At 52.5% G+C, this 15,360-nt stretch overlaps 1 protein-coding gene and 1 non-coding gene across 2 annotated transcripts in view; one reads left to right on the top strand and one right to left on the bottom strand.

The window, feature by feature from the left end:
• On the bottom strand, positions 1-104 carry LOC115069973. The gene has a single exon (XR_003849199.1). It is a non-coding gene; the product is annotated as a U6 spliceosomal RNA (small nuclear RNA).
• A 1,728-nt stretch (positions 105-1,832) lies between these two features.
• Positions 1,833-15,360, top strand: part of LOC103732299 (TBC1 domain family member 22A) — a gene marked incomplete at its 3' end in the record, with an annotated part of 33,979 nt that continues 20,451 nt past the window's right edge. Inside the window, exon 1 of the mRNA XM_008830853.3 lies at positions 1,833-2,033. Coding sequence (XP_008829075.2) covers positions 1,972-2,033 — 62 coding nt within the window. The remainder of the gene's footprint in view (positions 2,034-15,360) is intronic.

The following is a 15,360-nucleotide window of genomic DNA, read 5'->3' as shown; positions in this document are numbered from 1 at the left end:
ACGCTCCTCCCGCCCCTCAGCAGTTTGTGTGTCATCCTTGTGCAAGGGTCATGCTAATCTTCTCTGTATTGTTCCAGGTTTAGTACATGTGCTGCCAGTCACACCCAATTCTTACTTTTTTTTGAGACAGGATCTCGGTAAGTTGCCGTTCTCCCGCCTCAGCCTCCTGAGAAGTTGGGATTGTGATTATGCACCACCTGCCCTTGCTTTCAGGGGAGCTCTGTCAGGAAAAGGTCCTTACTGATCCAGTTTTATCAGACCTCTACAAACTCTGAGGTCTTTTACAAACAGGACCCCAGGGAGGCCTGGAGCTGTGCTCTTTAGGTTGTGTCTGAGGGACGACAAAGATTCACTGACATTGTAAATCCCTTGTGGTTCCTGGGAGGCTTCTACAGCATGCGGCAACCGTGTACTCACTGTTTCATGCTGAGGCCATCACTGTGGCTGAGATTAGAAGGAGCAGGTACCATCCTTTCATAAACTAAGAGTGTGCTGATAGCTTTGTGCCAACTTGACACACCTGGGTTGAGGGAGCCTCAATTGGAGAACTGCCTCCATAGGACTGGCCTGTGGCCATGTCTGAGGGGGCCTCTTCTTGATTGTTGAGTGATGTGGGAGGGCCCAGCCCACTGTGGGTGGTGCCACCCCTGTGCAGTTGAGCCTGTGTTGCATTAAGAAAGCAGGATGAGCACAAGCCAGGGAAGCAAGCAGCATTCCTCCATGGCCTGTGCTCCAGCTTCTGCCTCCAGGTTCCTGCCCTGAGTTCCTACCTTGGGCTCCCTGATGAACTGTGACCTGGGAGATGTAAGACAAATAAGTCTTTTCCTCCCCAAGTTGGTATTGGTCAGTGTTTTGTCACAGAAGTGGAGAATCAAACTATGACATGGAGGTGGAGCTGCAGTGTACCAGGAGCTGCAGAAAGCCTTGATCCTAGTGGGTACAAGGTACAGATGTGGGAAGACAATTCACTGTGCTCTGAGCAGAACAAGGCCATGTTTGGCAGGCAACTGGGGCTGGAGAGATGGCTCTGTGGTTAAGAGCACTTGCTGATCTTGCAGAAGACCTGGGTTTGGTTTCCAGCCTCCACATAGTGGCTCACAACCACCCATAACTTCAGTTCCAGGGGATTCAATGCTTGCTACTGGTCGCCACTGGCTTGGCACTTGCGTGGTGGGCATATATACATGCACACAGGCAAACACATAAAATAAAAATAAGAGAGTAAACTGAACAATATATGTTTATGGAACACATAATATATACAAAGTATTACCCAATATGAAATTATAAAATTAGTATTTCCATACTAAGCCTTTGGAATCTTGTGTGCACCTCACACAGCACACTTCACTCCCCATCACTTCTGGTGAAGCCTGGACGGCTTCCCACCACCTGGGGGGAAGCCTGGGGTGACTCTCCATCACCTTGGATGAAACCTGCGGTGACTCCCTATCACCTCGGGGGAAGCCTGGGGTGACCCCCCTTCACCTACGGTGAAGCGTGGGCGGCTCCCCATCACCCTAGAAATGCTCCAGCTGTTGCTGGTCCGTCACTGCCCTGCGCTGTACACTAATCCCAGCTGGATGGCCTGCCCTGCGGCCTGCGCCTCCGTCCCCGCTGCGTGGTCAGGACCTGGGCCACACTCGGCTTCCGACCGCCCCGGCGGCCCCGGCCGAACTCGACCCAAGCTCCCCTCGCCTCCCTCAACCCCGAACCCGAGGGCTCCGCGTCCTCGGTTGCTCAATCGCAGCGTGCACGTCCCAGCGTCGCCTTTTCATGACGCCGTGGTGGCCTGCGACGAGGGCGGGACTTCCGGGAGCGAGGAGAAACAACTTCCGGACGGAGGCGGAAGAGCCGCTCGGGTCTACGCTCGGGAGTTCCCGGAGCGCTGAGGGGCCGGCGGGCGACCGGAGTGGGCGGGCGGTGCGTCTGGGAGCGTCAGGACCGCGGGCTGAGGGATGCCGAGGGGCCATGGCCAGCGACGGGGCCAGGAAGCAGTTCTGGAAGCGCAGCACCAGCAAGGTCCCGGGCAGGTGGGTGTGTCGGGGCTGCGGGCGGGGGTGGGGTCGGAGTCGGGGTCAGGGGCCGTGTGGGCTGCGGGCGGGGTCGGGCGTCAGGGCTGTGTGGGGCTGCAGTCAGGGTCAGGGGTCAGGGACTGAGTGGGCTTCGGGTGGGGTCGGGGCCTGGGGTCAGAGGTCAGAGTCGTGAGGACTGCCGGTGGAGCCAAGGTCGGGGGTCAGGAGCCCAGTGGACTGCGGTCGGGGTCAGGGACCGTGTGGGCTGCCTGACTGCTGGGGGGTCGGGGTCGGGGTCGGGGTCTGGGCAGGGGAGGCTGGGCGCCGTCGGGTGCGGGGTCTGCACCCCAGGAGGGAGGAGGATGAGGAGCTGCCCGGAGCCTGTCTGCAGCCTGCTGGGTTTTCCTTTGCCAGAGCTCCCCAGGGAAGCCCGAAGGGAGAACTCAGGGCCTGCATGCTCCGGAGAGTTTGGTGGTGGCAGGAAACTGCTCACAGTTGGGAGGTGGGTTTCCCCAGAATGTGGGGTGGATGGACCCACTTGATTTGCCTTCTCATCTCTCAGTTTTTAAATATTTTTTTTTATGTGTATGAGTGTATTGCCTCCATGCATGTAAGTGTGCTCATGTCATGCAGTGCGGGTGGAGGTCAGAAGAGGACGTCGAGTCCCCTGGAACTGTAGTCACAAGTGATTGTTAGCCGCCATGTGGGTGCTGGGACTTGAACCTGGGTCCTTTGCAAGAGCAGCCAGTGCTCTTAACCGCAGAGCCGTCTCTTCAGCCACACCGTCTCATTTCTCTTGCCTGTTTGAGCATAGAAGAGGGTTAGAGGTGCCTTGTGGATTTCTAGTTCCCACTTTCTGGCCTCAAAACTGCAGTCAACTGATAGCCACTAGGTCTTCTGGAAGCGCTACAGATTCAAAGTCCTTCTCTAATTGGTCACAGCCCTGACCCCTTTCTAGGCCTCAGGGAACCTCAGACAGTACTAGGAAGATACCCAGGATAAAGTCAGTCACCAGAGAGACCAAATTACAGAGATGCACATGTGAAGATTTCAAAACATAGTTTATTCTGTCCCCCAAAGAAAGTCTGAGCTAGTGAAACTTAAGACTCTGACTTTAAAGTTACTTAAATAGACCATTCATAAGCACAGAAAATGGTCTGTGCTCCTGTGTTTCATAATAGAAGCTATTGTGGGAGTGTTAGAACTGGACTTTGACGTTCACTGTATCCAGCCAGAAAATGTACTTTTCACAGTGGTTGGGAGTTTCTGCTCCATTACAGTGATTTGGAAGATGGAGTGAGGTGACCAGACACCCTATTTCTGCTGTGCCAGGGCTGGATTGTTCGAACAGTGAACGTTTATCAGAACCTATGCCACGGGTTAAGACGAGGGGCAGATACTGGAATCGTAGTGGGTGGAGCTCTTTCAAGGCCGCACGTGGAGCCTAGCCTGGGTAAAGAGCAGCAGCGTTGCTCTTAGGTCTTGAGGCTTTGCTTCTTCAGTCTGAACTGTGATTTGTTCTTAAGAATCAACTGTGTGGAGTTACAACAGTAAATAAAGTCTTTGGAGGAAAGACTTTATATGTCTTAGTAGTTTGTCTTTTTTTTTCTTTTGAGACAAGGTCTCTTAAAGAGAATGCTGGCTTTGAGCTTGGATCCTCCTGCCTCAGCCTCCTGAATGCTGAGACTGTCACTACGCCTGACCTGATAGTTTGTCTTGGTACTGGATTAAATAGCATTTTCTGCAAATATATGTCTACCCGGAAACCTGTGACTTTGGCCCTACCTGAAATAGGGTCTTTGTAGATGTGATCAAGCTAAGATGAGGTCATAGCATTATGGCGGTCCTAAGTCAGTGACTGGTTCCTGTAAGAAGGTAGAAATGTGGATGCAGAAACAGTAGGAAGATGGCCATGCAAGGATGGAAGCAGAGATTGGAATGATGTGCTTACAGGCCAGGGGAAGCAGGGGTTGCTGGGACCATCAGAAGGCAGAGTGGTAGACAAAGACCTTAAGACCTCACAGCCTGCAGTCTTGAGTTCATGATCTAAGAGAGAATACATTTCTGCTGTTGGTGGTGGTTTGCTATGGCAGTCACAGGAATGAATACAGTCCTTGGTCTCCTGTGAGAGCCTACATCACCAAAGGCAGACACCCCCCTCCATTTGTTGCTGTGCTGTCCCAGGCACTTCTGATAGCAGCTCCTGTGTTATAGAATCGCAGGGGAATCCTGTGAATTGCCAGAGGCTCCCTGAAGAGGGAGGACTGGGGAGGGCCTGGATCCTGTACTGCGCTGTGTGCCCAGCCGCTGTGTTACCTTTCCTTTCTGTAGCCCTTGCCCGTGGCTGTGTGCCTGTTTCTGGGGAAGAGGGATTTGCAGAGGGCGTGCCCTGTTCCTTCTTTGTTCACTGCCCACATCCTGGGTCTTCACCTGCACAAGGGCAGTGCTACAACTCCAGCCAGGCTCCTGCTCCGTGGCTTTGCCTGCCTTTCGAGTGGGTCTCCCTATTGTTTGCCTCAAATGGAGAAGCCTGGGGAGGAGACAACCGAATCCTACCTCAGAATTCCGGACAGTGGAGGGAGCTTTGCAAAGCAGATCTCTTGACAGTGCAGATGAGGATGTAGATGACACTCCTTGAGCACTTAGTGTTTGCCTTGCCCTGTTCTTGGTGCCCATCAGTGTTATGTCTACCGGAAGGTTGTCATTTGCAAAACACTGCTTTGTCCTCTGAGTGACACTCGTCAAGGCAGACTGGTTTTAAAGCTCTTTGGCCGGTTCCCCAAAATGGTGGCCGGTTCCTCGAAATGCGTGGTGTGCACAGGAATCCCCTGCGATTTTGTAACAGGAGCTGCTCTCAGAAGTGCCTGGGACAGCACAGCAACAAATGGGGGGGGGGGGGTGTCTGTCTTTGGTGAGGTAGGCTCTCACAGGAGAGACTGAGGACTGTAGTCATTCCTGTGCCGTAGGTGTTTGTGTGTGCCAGCTCAGGCCTGCATAACCTGGTCCCACTCAGCATGTTGGTCACACCTGCTTTGCCTTCAAGGGTCTTCCGATTATGCTGTGCGAGCTTCTCATTTTCTTGCTCATCTGGCTGACTGGACTGCTCCTTCCCTCCCTTTGGCCTAGCTTTTACTTTTCAAAATTCATCTGCAGCCCATCTCCTTAAAGCCTGGCCAGTTCATATGCAGCTTGGACTCAAGCACCCCATCATATACTGACTTCTTCGTCAGGCTATGAGCTCTGCCACTTTAGGAAGTGTGCCTCTCTCATCTTGCATTGTTAAGGACTGAGAAATACTGGTTGATTCCAGCTGTCTCCCACATTAACCTGGGCAGAGGAAAAGATTTGACCAAGAGAGTTGCTGCATGGGAGATGGTCTTACTGGAAAACCCCTCTGTTCTGTGCACTCCCTGGTCTTGTGTGTATTCGAGGCTTTCTTGGAGGTTTCTTTCCTAGGTGAGCTGGCAAGTGTGATATGGTAGAGGGACCTCTGGCTGGGGAGAGCAGTGGATTTTAGTCATCTTCCTGTTATCTGTATGATATTCTCCAATTCATGCCATTCCTGTGATGTGAAGGGTTGCATTAGGCATGGTGGCTGTGACGTTCAGGAGACGATTTGCTTGGCTTAGTTTCACTCTTTTTGATGAAAAAGGGAGAGGTCTGTTGAGAGTTTGGTAAAGTCAATCATCAGGTTAACACTTCTGTAACTCATATACCAGGATCAGCTCAGTGAACAAAACCAACCAAGATCTGTGCTCTGTCCAAAGAGCTAAAATCCTGCAGGGAGGAAGGGAGGGTAGCTCCGAGCCAGGTGCAGTGGGAGGCTTTCGTGGCGACAGAGTGGCTGGGGACCTGTGACTGAGAAGGTGCCTTTCTGAGTACAGTCCTCTGGGAGCCGAGAGCACAGCTCCCAGGTAGCTGGAGGAAGAGGGGTCCAGGCAGAGGGGTGAGCAAGTGCAGAGGTTCTGTTCTGGGAACAAGGCTGGTGTGAGCACACCAAGGGGCCAGGGTGACTGTAGCTGACAGAGAAGGACAGGGCTGCGTGGTCAGAGCAGGCTGTGGGCCGTTGTTTTGTTCTGGGGGGTGGGGAGCTGTGGAGGAGTGGATGGTGTGGCACAGTCTGTCCTCAGTTTAGCAGGGCTACTTTGCTCTGCTGAAGAGAGGTGCGGGCGGCCAGGAAAAGGGCAGAAGCAGGAGACCAAGGAGGGGGCTGTGGGGAGAGTGCAGGTAAGGGACAATGGTGGCTTGTGCTGGAGTGGTGGTCATGGAGGAGGGAGAGGCAGCAGGTGGGTGATGAGAACCAGAAGGCCGGCGGCCCTGCCTCTTGTGGGCTTGTTTACTCTTGGGCCATTGGCTCACTGGCTCTTGAAGGGCTGGTGCTTTCTGCCATTGTCAGAGTTGGAATTCCTGCCACACTTAGCTCTAAATGCCAAGCTAAACCCCCACACATCGGGTTTGTGAACACAGGCAGCCTTTCAGTGTGGGTCTGGTGCTCTCTGTTCATTGGATTACCTGGCTCTGTGAGTCCTGAGGACAGGAAGGCATGCACACTGCTGGGGCAGGCGAGGTGTGGCAAGGCCTCGGGTGCTTGGGCTGAAGCTGGGGCAGAGGTACAGCCTGCTGTGGCCTGGATAGCTTTCAGCCTCTGCTGTTGGCCACAAGGCATCTGAAGAAGCGAGAGCTCAGTAGGTCCGCCCAATTGCCGGGTGAGGAGAGGCGTGCTGGGGATAATGAGGTCATTCATCTGTGCATGAGCACCTTTGATATGCCAGGGACTGAGTACTGAGTACTGGACAAGCAGATGTGACCTGTAGAGGCCAGTGGGGTGAGGGGCAGTGCACATGTAAATATGCACACCGAACGGAGTGCTGTGAAGGTCATAATTTGGGGATGTTGGCAGAGTACCAGGATCCTGGATGGGCAGCTGGTCACGTCCTCTCCAAGGATGTCCTGACTAAGCTGAGACCTGGAAACAGAGAAGGAGCCAGGCTGTCCACGGAGAGGTGTGGTGCGCTGCAGGGGAGACCTGTGACTGCGGAGGGATGTGAACAGGCCTGAGGACACCAGGCTGTGAAGGCTTCAGAAGCTGTGGAGAAGATCTGGGCCTGAGTGTGAGGATTCTCCATTGAGTGCTGAGGGACTTGGAGCAGGGTGTGGTGGGCTCCTATGACACTGCTGCTCATCCTTACAGAGTGGGTGAGAGGAGGTAGGCAGGCTGTGGGGGAGCAGGCGGGCTGTTGGGGAGCAGGCGGGCTGTAGGGGAGCAGGCAGGCAAGGATAAGGGCAGAGACTGTGGGGTTGGAGAGGAGTGGACAGGGTCCGGGGCTGTGGCAACTGGAACTTGCACATTTACTTGTGGCCTGGATGCTGGGGGTGGACATGGTCACCAGGTTGGGGCAGGGGGTACGGGGACTTTGGGATAAGCAGAATCATGGCCCCTAAAAGGTGCCTGCATCCTCATCCCTGGAACCTGTGAATAAGTCATGTTACATGAAGTCAGGGTGACCTATCAGTTGATCTTGAGTAAGGATGTAGTCCTAGACTATGTGATAGGCCCAGTATGACCACATGAATTCTTGAAAGTATTTGGAGAGAGGGGCTGGAGAGATGGCTCAGTAGTTAAGAGCACTGGCTGTTCTTGCAGAGGACCTGGGTTTCATTCCCAGCACCCACATGGTGGTTAACAACTGTCTGTAACTCCAGTTCCAGGGGAATCTGATGCCCTCTTCTGACCTCCATAGGCATTGCATGACATGGGTGCACTTACACACAATGCAGGCAGCACACTCATACACATAAAATAAAAATAAGCCAGGTGTGGTGGCGCACACCTTTAGTCCCAGCACTCAGGAGGCAGAGGCAGGCAGATTTCTGTGAGTTCAAGGCCAGCCTGGTCTACATAGTGAGTTCCAGTCCTGCTGGGGCTACAGGGATACCCTGTCTCAACCCCCCCCAATTGTGTGTGTGTGTGTGTGTGTGTGTGTGTGTGTGTGTGTGTTTGGAGAGATTCAGTGTGAGATGAACTTGGCCTACAGCTGTCAGCCTTACACAGGGAGATGGGGCCAGGCACCAAGGCACGTGATGCAGCCTTGAGAAGGTTGAAACAGTGTTCTGCACAGAGCTACCAGAAGGGGAATCTTGGTCCTGTAATACAAAATCCAAATTCTGTTAACAGCCAGATGGAGTAGCAGATGACTCTCCCTTGAGCTTCCAGGATGGAATGCAGCTGGCCCACACCTAGACTGTAGTCTGCCAACACCTGTGGCTCTGGGTGGCCTGTATTGAGGATATCTGGTGGGGAAGAGCTGCAGGTGGCCCACACACGTCCCTCAGCAGAGTCCACCCAGGCTAGCTCTGTAATGTGGGCAGGAGCACCCAGGGTGGCTCTGTAATGTGGGCAGGAGCACCCAGGCTGGCTCTGTAATGTGGGCAGGAGCACCCAGGCTGGCTCTGTAATGTGGGCAGGAGCACCCAGGCTGGCTCTGTAATGTGGGCAGGAGCACCCAGGCTGGCTCTGTAATGTGTGCAGGAGCACCCAGGCTAGCAGCCTTAGTGGTTGCTGGGGCGCCTCTGCTAAGTGCTTTTCTTGCCAGGTAATGGGAAGTGAGCACAGATGGCTGTATCCTGCTCATCTGGCCCAGGAACTACATGGAAATCCTGCTTCTTTTGTCCTTGGTGCCTTGAGTTCTTGGAGATCTGTATCTCCTGGCTGTGTGGCTTTGAAGTGGTTGTTTTCCTGGTTAGTGCCTTCACTCTTGTTTCTCAGTCTCTTTAAAGCCATGGAGGTTGCATTCAGCGGGGATTGTCCAGGGGAGTGGGTTTTTCCTCCCTGTCCCTTGTAGTGGAGGAGAGCTTGTGTGATGGAAGACCGTGGAAGCACTCGTGCGCGGGCTTTTGCAGTGTTCAGCTCCTCTACCCACCTCCCACGCTATCATGTCAAATGTTTCTTACTTCATCCAGAAACATTTTGAAAAAGTAAATGTAAGGTAAATCATATTTTCCCCTTGCATATATATTTAATATAGCAGATCTGTACTGGAGTTAATTTTAAATGAAGACAAAAATAACTAGATGTTAAAAAAATCTCTTGGGCTGGGGTGTGGCTCATGGTAGAGTGTTTGCCTGGCATGTGTAAGGCACTGGGCTCCATCTCTAGCACCCTCACCCCACTCCAACAATCTTTATCTGGTAGTTTTGTGATTTTGGGTTATTTTTAGTTTTTAAACCATGCAAGCAGCAAGTGGAATCCTACCTTCCCTAGGGAAAGTGGGGTGCCATGGAAGCTGAAATGCACCCTTTCCTTCCCAACTTGCATTTGGTCAGAATGTTTTTATCACAGCAACAGGAAAGCAACATAGGACAGTGTGTTCTTCATGGTCCCTACTGTTCAGACATTTGCATAGCAGACAGTTAAATACATTGAACGCTTATTGGTTACCTTCTGTGTGCACAGGAGGCCTGAGGGGACAGAGGTGAGCAGGTATTGCTCTTGCTGCTGAAAGGTGATTATTTGCCGAGGATACAGACTCTAGCCAGGGGATCTTGTGACTGCCCTGCAGGGAAGGGACTAGGAAGTCGGGACAGGGTGGGCATGGGATGGTATTTTGGCTGAGATGACATCAGAGGGGACCTTGAGAGAGGGTCAGTTCCTCTAGGCCCTGTATTGTGTGTATGGTCTGTTCTGAGATAGGCTTTCTTGGACCTGGGGGTCTTGACCTAGGTGGGGTTGAGGAAGTCAGGGGCATGTTGGGAGCCTGGGAGGTAGTCAGTTCCATCAGAATAGAGGTGAGCTTAGAATAGGGACAAAGAAGGGCTGTGTGAGTTGGGTAGGGGTGTGACAGGAGGGGCTTACTGCTGAGAATGTGGGTCTGAGTTAGACTGGAGCTTCTTTGTGTTTGGAGCTGGGGAAGGTTCTGGACAGGAGCAACATGGTCCGACATCCTGTGTCCATGGATCAAGCTCATGCCTGTGCTAGACTGCAGCTGGCTGAGGAGAAGACCTGAAGGCACACGCAACCGGGAGCCAGGGCAAGAGCCATGCCGGTGGTGGGGGGCAAGGTGGCAGCTCAGGGAGTAGTTGCGTTTAGTTGGCAGATGTGCATTAAAAGCTGTGCCCTGCCCTGGAGAAGATGGCACAAAAGAGCCTGGGCATGAGATGGTATGAGACCAGTGGGTCAGGAGAGCGTCATGTGGGCCTGGAAGGGCACCAGAAAGGCTTTGAGTTCTTTCCTAAGGATCAAGGGAAGGCCTTGAGGGATTTTTAGGAGGACAGAGGTGATCTTTCCTCTGGCAGAGCTGAGGCTGTGGCTGAGGCTGGGTGGGAGCTGAGGGCCATTGCTGTTCTCCTGTGGGGTGACAGGTGGGCCATAGTTTGGACTGATGAGGGGGGGCACCGAGGTGGGGAGGTTCCCAGGTACTTTAGAAGACAAGGAAGCTGACTGAGATGGTTTCTGCGGGGAGCTGGTATGGTCTTGGGTTTGTCAGTGGCTGTTTCCGGAGCTCAAGTTGGTGGTGGGGGTGGGGGGGGGTGCGGCGGCGGCGGAGTATAGACCTGGTTGGGATGAGTGGAGACAGAGCTTCCACCCAGGGCAGTGGGAGCCATGGGGTTCCAGGTGCCAGGGTGGTGCCCAGGGAGAGCCAGAGGCCACTGGGAGGAGGGTGTTGAGGGGCAGGCAGTGAGGCTGGTGAACTGTGGTGTCACCATGCGTGGGGAAGGGGGTTCTGTGAAGAGGGGCAAAGCCCCTTCATTCAGTGGGCTGTGAGGGTGGGTTCTGACTGGCTAGGTGGGCAGCAGTTCCATCTTGTTGGAGAGTTGTGTCCCTGGAGATGGTTCATGGCAGGAGGGGGCACAGCAGGAGGAGCCATGTTCTGGCTTTGGGACACTGAGGTAGGGCATGCACAGCCGGCCTGCGGGCATCCAGAGAGGCACAGGAACAAGGAAGGCTGCCTGTGAGGTTGTCGCTGCTGTGGGGCTGGGAAAGAGCTGAGTGAAGGGCCACAAAGCCCACAGGGAAGAGAGGGAAGGTGCGCAGGGACCGCCCGCTGAGGTTGGTGTGACAGTTTCAGGGTGCTTCTGCTTCCTCGTACACATTCTCTGTTTCTTTCATAAATATGCTGCTTTCATCTTGTGAGGGAAAATGTTATATAAATGCTGTTTTAAGAGTTGCCCATGAGCTGGTGAGGTGGTACAAACCTTTGGTCCCAGCATTGGGGAGGCAGAGGCAGGTGGATCACTGTGAGATTGAGGCCAGCCTGGTCTACACAGCGAGTTCCAGGCCAACTGGGGCTCCAGGAAGACCCTGTCTTAAAAAACCAAGAAACCAAACCAAGCCAAACCAAAACAAAAATGGCTGTTCAGGAAGCAGCTCTCTGTCCGGCTGAGGACCCAGATACCTGGGGCTCTCAGTGCTCTGGACCCACAGTGCGACAGGAGGTAAAATCCAGACCCTGCTGCAGAGAGCTTAGGGCTGGGTGGGATGGCCTATCACTGGGAACCTGTGGTGTGGTGTCGGTGTGGGCAGAAGGCCGGCCCTGGGGAGCCCTCTGTGGTTTGGGTCTGTGGGACATATCTTCCGGCCGCTGACTCCTTGGGTGGAGGAGGGGCAGCGCATTGTTCACTACTGCAAAGATGTTTTGTGTACATTCCCTCCAAAGCCTTCTAGTGCTAATTTTCTTGGAAACCCAATTCTGAACATACTTTATAAATCCAGAGAGCATCATTGTGTGTTAGTACGAGCCTAATGGTAAATTCAGCTGCTAATTTAGTTCATAATTCAAAAAGCTGCTCTTGAACCCAAAGAGGGCAGTGAGTGATGGCTGTGCTTGGGGACGAGGGCTGATGAGCTCCAAGCCGATGCAGAGTGGATGACGTGCCTGATGTCTTCATCCGGCTGGGATATAGGAAGCATTTCATCGTAAATGTGGGAAAGCAGCTCTTCTCTGGGGCTGAGCTGGTGCAGCTGCAGCAGCTTCTTTTCCACACTTTGATGTTCTTTCCTCTCCCCTCACTTTTATTCACACCCACTGTAATTTTACCTGCAATAGAAGAAATCCTTCCCAGGCAGCACCCTCCGTTCTGCTCGGAGCTGGCACCTCATCACAGTGCTTCACGTTCAGAATCCTCTGGGACTTGTGAGAGGAGCTGAGCCTTTTTGGGACCCAGTGTCTTTGTGAGGCTGGATCTGGTCATTCCTCCTTGACTGTCATTCACCCTAGTGAACCATCCACCCTCGTGGAAGCAGCCTGTGAGAGGATGGCCACCTGCTTCTTGTCCTCTTTGGTGATGACTCTGGCTGCTGCTAGTCTGTGTGTTTCATGGGTGACTTCATTGAGCTTTGCTCACAGACCAGGCCGTGGTGCTGGTCAAGGGAAGACCAAGCTTTGGAACTTGCTGTTTTTTTTTTTTTTTAAGTTTTCTTGACTGGTAAAGACAGCTCTGCCAGAGCCCTGAGGTGGCAGGTACCTCCCAAGGGCCTGTCTCTGTGGGCCTTTCCTCAGCTGGTAGTGTCTCCAGCCTCCTGTCCCACCCTATCCCTCAGAGGTTCCCTTTGATTCTTGGGTGACACATAGTATCCAGCCTCCTACAGGCTGTGGGGTGCCTTCTCCAGGGCAGCTCCCTGGGCAACCCTCTGGTCAGTGGCCCTCCGATTGGATCGCCTGCTTCTAGCTGAGTGTGAGCCTATGCCATGTGATCACGGTGACCTGTGGTTCACCGATGTCTCTCGCTCTCATGTGGAAGAGCCCTTTTTACTGTGTTGTTCTGGGATCATCAGGCCATATGCAGGCTGGCCACAGAAGCACCCCTGAACCCACTCTTGGTGCATCCTGGTGACGAATTAGTCCTTCCCTTTTCTACTTTGGGAGACTGAAGTTTCTGTTTTTTTCACGGACAGCACTCTGATGAACTTTTTCCTGCACTACAAGCTTACTGCGCTTTCCTTTCTATACAGCGATAGCATTTTCATACCATGTAATTCACCCATTTAAAATGTTCAGGATTAAAAAAATGTGTGTGTGCGTGTGCGTGTGTGTGTGTTTATTACAGGTATGTACATGGAGGTCAGAGAACAACTTTTGGGAGTCAGTTCTCTCCTACCTCATGGGTTCTGGGAATTAGACTCGGGTAAGGTTTGTGTGGCAAATGCCCTTACCATCTTACCAGCTCAAAGGTTCGAATTTTAAAAAATATATTTAGAATTATGCAGTTATCACCACAGTTAATTTTAGAATGGTTTTGTTGCCAGAGAGAGGAAATCATATAGTCATTAGGAGTCACTGTCCACCACTTCTTCCCTGGGAGCGAGTCGTTTACTCTCCATGGAGTTACCTCTGGACATTTCATACAACACACACACACACACACACACACACACACACAGAGGTATATGTTGGGCTGCTTTTTTCACTGTGTCGCCTACTCTGGTTTTGAACTCTATGCTGCCGCCTCAGCCTCCTAAGTCCTATCTGGCCTCCTTTATGCTTAGCATATTCTTAAGGCTCATCTGTGCTCCAGCATGGGACTGTCCAGGTGCTGCTCATTCTCCCATGGGGTCATGTGCAGTAGACACACTGTAAGCTGCAAGTGCAGCAGTACCTCAAACCTGCCAGACTAGCTTAGCAGTGTAGCGTTCCGAGGAGTACCGGGATCTCATCCCTCAGGGCTGACTGGGAGTGCAGCCCTCTCCTGCTGCCCAGTATGGAGAAAAGGTATCATATTGTATGTTCTGAACCTGGGAATTTGAAGTATGCCGAGTGCTGAATATGTATTGTTTTCACACCATTGTAAAGTTTGGAAAGGGTAAGTTGAACCATCGTAATTTGGGGTCACCAGTGATTCATTTGTACTCTGCTTCTTTGTATTTGAAACTGTGTATACAGCACAGGCTGACCTTGAACAAAGATCCTCCTTGCCTCAGCCTCCCAAGTGCTGAAATTACAGGTGTCCACACCACACCCAAGGTACTTTGTATTAAGTCACGAAAGATTTAACGTTCCATTATATGGATAAGCCCCACTTGGTTTGCCTGTTATCAGGGGATGGGTTTTGGTCTTTCTGCCCATTGGCTACTATGAGAAGTGCTCTGGAAGTTGTGTGGGCGTATATTTTCACGCCTGCATTCCCAGGAGTAGACCGTCTGGGCTGCGCTCACTGAGTGTAGCCCTGTGCGTACCTGCAGCCTGGCTCCCCAGTGCCACCCCTTTCCCTTCCCAGCTCTTCTGCTATCACCAGCCCTCCCTCACCTAGTGTTCCTCCTCTGGGCTGTGGAATGCAGGGGATTCTCACTGTGGTTTCAGTTTGCATTTTTCTGATGCTTCATGATGTGGAGCCTTCTGTTCGGCAACTTTGTATGTACAGTATAAAGTGAATGGAGACTTTTCACACTGCATCCCTGAGGACAGCTGTGCCTCCACCCTCCCAGGCCAGTGAGCCAGTGCTCGGGTGTGTCTGTGTGTTATGCCCCAAGAGCCTGAGGTTCACGGGGCTGGAGCGACTGGAAGACTTGTTAGACACAAAAGAGCCGCGCCTCCGTACAGCACACAGAGCAGGTGAGCCTCCCTCTGAGAGGAAGCTGCTTGATTTGCTCCTGTACCCAGTTCCTACTTCCTGCCCTCACGTGGTCTCTATTCAGAATTGTCTTTTTTCTCATGCGTGTAGTAGGAAGTTTTACATTCATGTACATATCTGGAAATGACATGCTATATTGCACATTGATAAGAGGTGTGTTCTACTTCCCTTTCAGTGTCCTGTTGGTGGGTCTGTCTACGTCAGTTCTGGTGGCTCTTGTTTCTTTATGGCTATCGTGACTAGTATCCCGCTGTGTGCACATACTTCATGTGTTTGCTATGTGCACATATTTCACGTGTTTGCTGTGTGCACATGCTTCACGTGTTTGCTGTGTGCACATGCTTCACGTGTTTGCTGTGTGCACATGCTTCACGTGTTTGCTGTGTGCACATGCTTCACGTGTTTGCTGTGTGCACATGCTTCACGTGTTTGCTGTGTGCACATGCTTCACGTGTTTGCTGTGTGCACATGCTTCACGTGTTTGCTGTGTGCACATGCTTCACGTGTTTGCTGTGTGCACATGCTTCACGTGTTTGCTGTGTGCACATGCTTCACGTGTTTGCTGTGTGCACATGCTTCACGTGTTTGCTGTGTGCACATGCTTCACGTGTTTGCTGTGTGCACATGCTTCACGTGTTTGCTGTGTGCACATGCTTCACATGCTTCACGTGTTTGCTGTGTGCACATACTTCACGTGTTTGCTGTGTGCACATGCTTCACGTGTTTGCTATGTGCACATGCTTCACGTGTTTGCTATGTGCACATACTTCACGTGTTTGCT

Source organism: Nannospalax galili, unplaced genomic scaffold, assembly GCF_000622305.1.
Source record: "Nannospalax galili isolate Female #2095 unplaced genomic scaffold, S.galili_v1.0 scaffold1855, whole genome shotgun sequence".
NCBI classification, from domain to species: Eukaryota; Metazoa; Chordata; class Mammalia; order Rodentia; family Spalacidae; genus Nannospalax; species Nannospalax galili.
The sequence above is the reverse complement of the archived record's forward strand: the minus strand, read 5'-3'. Positions and strand labels throughout refer to the sequence as shown.